The 7,124-nt window shown below is 37.9% G+C and overlaps 1 protein-coding gene across 1 annotated transcript in view; it reads right to left on the bottom strand.

Annotated features, from left to right (window-relative positions):
* Positions 1-1,162: 1,162 nt before the first annotated feature.
* Positions 1,163-7,124, bottom strand: part of LOC149463768 (melanin-concentrating hormone receptor 1-like) — a 38,129-nt gene continuing 32,167 nt past the window's right edge. Inside the window, exon 2 of the mRNA XM_089674788.1 lies at positions 1,163-4,032. Within this exon, the coding sequence (XP_089530914.1) occupies positions 3,032-4,032 (1,001 nt within the window). The 3' untranslated portion in view covers positions 1,163-3,031. The remainder of the gene's footprint in view (positions 4,033-7,124) is intronic.

Below are 7,124 nucleotides of genomic sequence, written 5' to 3'. Positions count from 1 at the left end.
TAAAGATATTTCAGTTCTTGGTGTATCCTGTAATATTTCTTTTGGCGAGATTTAACAACTGAGTTACCAGGTCTGCACATCTCTCATGGCCATTGCAAAGGAGTTCCAGTCTCACTGTTGATTTTTTTTTTTTTTAATTGTGAAGAAGGAAACAAAATGAATGTGGGCACTTGGATGCAGATGGGAACACCTGAACGTGGACATAAAATGCACCCAGAACTTTGGCAAGTAGATTTCACCACTGAAATTCCACGACAGATGATTTAATACAAACATATAGCTTAAAGATCACTTTTGGATAAACTGTCTTAGAGCTCTTTCACTCTGGCAGCCAAGAGGCAGTAAGAACAAGAGCCCAATTTTCTTGAGATTTTTTGTTTAGATTTACCAAAAACCATATAATAGGAGATCAAACCTAACAACACTTTCAATTGTATCCAATTAGGCAGGCTCTTTCACTACATAGTTGAAGATAAACCTAAAGGAAATTGGGCAGAAATTGGACAGAGAATTGTATAGTGTATGGCCAGCCTTAGGATGTAGATTGCATTACCTGTCAAACTCACCCATTGAGATCATTAGGGCCACACCGCAACCACATTTTTGACTTGCAGGTGTGGTGTAGTTCCGTAATGTAAATGTGCCATTCGGCAATTAGAAGAAAAAACTAAAAAAAAGAAAAAAAAAACCAAACACCAGGAGGCAGCAGTAGTGCCTACTGAATGTCTACAAGTATCTGTGATACCTCTCAAAAGTGATCCATTGCAGTTCACCTTTCAGAGGTGGGTAAGCTTAGCAAAAGGTAAGGTAAGCGTACATAAGGGATTGTGGACTTTCTGTAGTTAAAAACAAATCCAGTCATTTTACCATACACAACTGCCACTCAGTGGATTTGTTTTAATCATTCTCTATAGAGAAGGGACTGTACTCTGTAAAATTTCCAGAAAGTAAGCAGGTTCTGAAATGATGTAGCAACAATCTTTCCACAGTCAAAGGTCTCTTAGATTACATATATTTCCCATTTATTGTGTGATCAAACAGCAAATTCAATTTTACCTTTTTTTCTATGCTGTATGTAATTACTTGCACCCACTTTCACTGTTTGGCTATTTATGTTAATGTGCCGATGATCCTATTATAGAAGAGCTTTAGAACACATACATGTTTTGTGAAGTCTTCCTCTTTTAATGAGAATGAAAAATATCAAAATAATTACAATTTTACATTTCTAGCCGGTGTTCTGTCTTTTGGTTTATATCAAACATTTCCATGAGGCATAATTAACATTTGTATAAAAAATGTCTCCCTGGTCCTCTCAGGTTTTGATAAAATTACACTTATTTAACAACTTAAGAAAAGATCTTTCTGTACTGATCCTGCCAACCAGTCATACTTTTCCTTTTGGTTCCTTAAAGTTTGAATCTGGCTGGTCAATAGATAAGATTTCCAGGCATGTATATTCCATATACAGTTACATTGATCCAACTTGTACAAATATATATGCCATACCTGGATGATCCTCCTGGAATAGACAAGTTGCTCCAGTGGTCTACACTTGCTTCCAGGTTCCGTGCCGAGTGGCTGCCCTGCTGCATTCTGAACACGGGAGGTTGGTCACTCTGCACCAGCACCATTCAGAGACTGATTTGCATTTTCTGAATGAAAGCAAAGTGTTCTCTGATTGGATGAGGTTGGGAGGCAGGGCAGTAATGACACACATGTGATGCAACACACCACAATGCATAGTTGTGGTGCCCTGATCACAAAAAATGGTACATATACACTTTTTGTTCCATTTTGGAGTATTGCCAAGCCATTCAAATGAATAGACTGATTTAACGTAATGCACATTAACATTCTGGTGTGATTGGACCCTAAAGTTCACGCAGGCAGGTCTTCTGTTAGACCAGTGATAGGCAACAGCAGACCTTCAGCTTTAGTGAACATACAAGTTTGAGCATGACTTTTCAACTAAAAGGACGTATGGGTGTTGTCAAATTACTGTATGCTAGGACCTGTAGTTCCATAGCAGCTGAAGATTTGCTGGTTGCCTGTCTTTGCTGTTCAGATGTTACATTCAATGAGTAATAAAGAGGAAACCAATTATGCCATGCAGCTTCATGAATGCCACATACCTCTTGTTAAATTATAAATGACAGAGACCAACTGACTGACCAGTAAGGGTCTAACCAAGGATACGCCCTCTAATCCTTTGTTATTATATTTTCTATTTTCACTAGTAAAAATGGTAAATCCCTTTAACACCCCCCAAAAATTATACTTGAGACTTAAGGCACCTGTCTATCATATCAAATGGGACTTTCAGTACTATAATTTCTACACAATTCTTGTGATAATAATATCAGTTTGTGGCCAGTTGATATTTTACATTTAACATTCCTTAGTCAATCTGGTTGGCAAACTCCACATTATCAAGTAATTAATAATATATGTGATTAACTTCAATTGCCATAAAACATCACCAATGGCTAAAGGCTTGGACTATAACTTAGACACAATACAGGACAATGCTGTTTTTCAGCAATTAATTAGTTCTTATATATGACATACGCGTCTTTTCTGTCTTTTTCAAGATGACAAACTGACTCTACCATTGTGACAAAGGATAAAAAAAAATAACTTCAAAAATACATTTTGACATTTTGTTTTGTTGGAAATAGAAAATGTGCACAAGTGGAGAGTCATGGGTATGAATTGCGAAAAAACTGCCATACAAGCAGGCTTGTGATGAGTGAAAGCATTTTTACATTCTTTTTGTGTGCAGAAAATGAGAACTTCAAGAACATAGGAAAGAGAAGTCTACAGCAAGCAGTTTGTTTTCAATTAACATAAGTACACAAACAATTAAACTGTGCAAATGGTGAGCTACAAGAGTTTACCCTAATTAATACATGGCATGGGGTTTTTGTAGCAGAGCTTGGTACATTCTTATCAGTATTCTCCTTAAAATGACAACTTGTTTCAATACAAAAGAGAATTGAAGTCAATTTTGTAAATACACCTGGTATGATTAGCTGCCTGAGGATACAGGGACAAGGTGAAGTAATGGCTGTCCACTTCCTGAAGGGGGATCGGTGCCAAATTTCATCCTGATCCTGCCTTGTGGGTGATCCTCTACTGGCCGAACAGAGACAATGAACCTACGCCTAAATGTTTCACATAAAATAATGTAGATGAAAGGGTTGATGCAACTGTTTGCATAGCCCATACTGATTGCCACGCAGTAAGCATAGTGGAAGGCTAATGTAGGTTGGTCCATAACCAACTGGATTATCTGAAGTACATAAAATGGAGCCCAACAAATGAAAAACACCAAACAAATTGCTATAGCAGTCCTAGTCACTTTCTTTGTACGTATCCTGGAGCTCCTTTGGGCTGTGAGGGCTTCAGACGATGCCATCTTTAGCAGAATTCTCCGATATGCTAAAGAGATGACTGCAAAAGGTATGGCAAAGGCAAGAAAGAATTGATACAAGGTATACCAATAAATATCACTTTCTGGATTGGGGAGTGTGATTCCACATCCCAACACTCCCCCAGGAAGTGAAATAAGTCTGGCATACATCCATACTGGTGTGATGCTTAAGAGAGACAATACCCAAAGGATACAGATGACCATAATGGCTATAGGAGGCTTACGATACTTTGCTGATGTGAAAGGATAAACTGTTGCAAGGTAGCGATCAATAGACATGGCAGTGAGTATGTAAGTGCTAGTAAATTGGCTGTTGGTATCCAGCGCTGTAATAAGAGTGCACATGGTTTCACCAAAGTGCCACACTCCATTACCAAGTAGCTGGTGGATTAGGAAGGGCATTCCAAGAAGAAAAAGTAGGTCTACCACTGACAGATTAATAATAAAAATATCAGGAACACTGCTGGTACACCGGAACTTGGACTTTTTGAAGACTGTGTAGATGACGACGCTGTTGCCAATTATCCCCAACAAACAAATGATTCCAAACACAGTTGGCATTATCACATTGGCATAAGTAACATTGCTGCTGGGGTCTGGAAAGACAAAAATAACATGTAAGTATAAAAAACAACTGTAACACAATACAACTAACTCAGTTTAAACTGACAATTCATGTTTAATCATTGAGTTCAATATCATGAATTATGTCCAGTTTGGCAACATAAGGTAAGTCTACCTATTTCCATTTCTCAGGAACTTGACTGATGCTGTTTAATGGTAATCACTTGCAATTTTAGCTGTCCGTAATGTAATAATATTTTTATTTTCTTAAGTCTTTAGAAAATCTAAAAATATCCTGTTCTTCATTTCAAATTGGGTTTTTTTTTTGCACCATTAAAAATTAGATGTAAATTTAATACATGTGAAGGCACCTACATATTTCATGTGACAATTTTAATTTAACATCTTTTAATAAAAACATTTACAAGGCAAATCCCTTTTAGCAAAAGAATCAAAGTGATGTACACAAACTTCTCACACCTCCTATAGTAAAGTTGGTGTTTAATGTCACACTGTTTCTAGTATAGACCTTTCCATTCTGAAATCTGTGGAACTCATGCCCATTTATTAATAGCATAGAATACAAGACAATATCTTTTGTCTTTAATCAACTTTTTTTTTTTTAGTTGTGTATAGCGCCAACTGTCAGACCCTGCTCCTCTCCTAGGAGAAGTTATGCTTGATCTACTATACACTGGTTATTAAAATTAAATAAAATAGAAGAAAATATTTGGCAGTGTTGGTTTTTGTGTCCTCAGATTGTAATTCAGGGAAAGGACAGACCCTATTTGGCAATAACACCTATTTGGCAAAAGTTATTACAGAAAATGACTTTGAGTTGTAATAGCAGCAGTGTTCAAGGTACCTGCATATATCATCAACTATCTTCTAGAGAACCTAGGATCTCTGAAACAATAAGACACTATATTATTCAAATATTGACTTCAGCTTTACCTAATAGGGTGGGGTATTTTGTTGAACTGGAGATACCTTGAAGAGCCTGCTATGCCATCCCTAAGGAGGTTTCTAACTTTGTAATCAATGCATGTTTTCTTAGCAACACAGTGTTGCCCTCTGCTTCTGTCTTTGTTGATGTCAGCTACAGTGGTCTGTGAGTCTATTATAAATAGCTAAAGTGGCAACCCCTTAAAAATGGCTACCTAAGAAAATAAATATACAATCAAACTACCTTTTGTGCTAATAACTGACTGAAATGCAGCAAGGGTTGTTTTTTGCCAGGATCAATAAAGATTCTTGAGGTCTGACGTGTCTGGCTACCAATGCCATTATAGTGAAAGTCTGAATGCTAATTTGAGTGCTTTTCTTTGGGGACTGTGAGCTCTTGAATTATGGTTCTATTGTTTCTGCTCTTGTCACTTACAGAAACTATATTTACATATAATAGTCCAGTACATGACTACTACCTTTTTTGCTGATGTTTAAGTAGTTGCAGACTTTAGGCCTGCTATACATGTCCAAAAAAATTTAATCATACACAGGGCATGTGTAGCATGTCCATTTGGTCTGCCCTGCTTCTGGCACTCCCTCTCTGCTGGCGTTACAATATATCACAGAAGTCAGCAGCTATAGCTGTCAAAGGATCAGTCTGATAGTGGTTATAAACAACAGTGTTTCAGACCATGATTATATAAAGATACAATGTAACATATTTCTACATTTGCATCTTTCTGTTCATTCATCTGCAGATCAAAGGAATGATCTTAGAGATGTCAGTTAGTCTAGGTTCACACTGATGCAGTGCGATTTAAATACTGTTTTCAGTGTGATTTAAAGGGGCAGCTGTCCTGCAAGTTGATGTGGTTTACATGTGATTCTGAGATGCGGGTTTACTACTGTGACTCATCCGTGCTGTCAGCAGTAGGGATGAGTCATTGGTTGTTAAGGAGTTGGCAACCGCCAGAATCCTAAGAACAATTAGTCAACCATTTAGGTAATTTGGGGTCTGTGTAATTTATGAATAATGAGTGGTACATTGTCGCATTCCTATGGTTCTAATAATTCAAGGAGATCATACTGCTGATACATTATTATACAAGATGAGGTTCGGTGCAACAATTCACTTTTATTAGTGAGAGCAGTTTCTTGTATTTTTTCTGCTTTAATATATAAGGATGAGGTGATTGGCGTCCCTTCTGTACCTCATGATGTCATATGTGATGAAATGCGGACAGTGGAGCTGGATATTAGGTCACCATGCATGTGCAGCTGCTATTGGATTCATGGGATTTGTGGTTTGTTTGATGTCAATTAGAGATGAGCGAATTATTCAAAAATTCGATTCGGCTGATTCGCCGAATTTGAGGAAGAAATTCGAACTTATAAAAAGGGTTTCTAGGCTTCAGAGAGCCTTTATATTAGTGCAGAACACTGTACCTTTAATTTAAATGCCCTTGGAGATGAGGAAGGAGAAGGAGAAGGATGAGAAGAAGGAGAAGGATGAGAAGAAGGAGAAGGATGAGAATAAGGAGAAGGATGAGAAGAAGGAGAAGGAGAAGGATGAGAAGAAGGAGAAGGATGAGAAGAAGGAGAAGGAGAAGGAAGAGAAGAAGGAGAAGGATGAGAAGAAGGAGAAGGAGAAGGATGAGAAGAAGGAGAAGGAGAAGGATGAGAAGAAGGAGAAGGAGAAGGATGAGAAGAAGGAGAAGGATGAGAAGAAGGAGAAGGATGAGAAGAAGGAGAAGGATGAGAAGAAGGAGAAGGATGAGAAGAAGGATGAGAAGAAGGATGAGAAGAAGGATGAGAAGAAGGAGAAGGATGAGAAGAAGAAGGATGAGAAGAAGAAGAAGGATGAGAAGAAGGAGAAGGATGAGAAGAAGAAGAAGGATGAGAAGAAGAAGAAGGATGAGAAGAAGAAGAAGGATGAGAAGAAGGAGAAGGATGAGAAGAAGAAGAAGGATGAGAAGAAGAAGAAGGATGAGAAGAAGAAGAAGGATGAGAAGAAGGAGAAGGATGAGAAGAAGAAGGATGAGAAGAAGGAGAAGGATGAGAAGAAGAAGAAGGATGAGAAGAAGGAGAAGGATGAGAAGAAGAAGAAGGATGAGAAGAAGGAGAAGGATGAGAAGAAGAAGAAGGATGAGAAGAAGAAGAAGGATGAGAAGAAAGA

This window comes from Staurois parvus, unplaced genomic scaffold (genome assembly GCF_062004578.1).
Source record: "Staurois parvus isolate SC_StPar_1 unplaced genomic scaffold, SC_StPar_1.0 ptg000152l, whole genome shotgun sequence".
Classification (NCBI taxonomy): domain Eukaryota; kingdom Metazoa; phylum Chordata; class Amphibia; order Anura; family Ranidae; genus Staurois; species Staurois parvus.
Note: the sequence above shows the minus strand (reverse complement) of the source record. Positions and strands in the feature narration are given on the sequence as shown.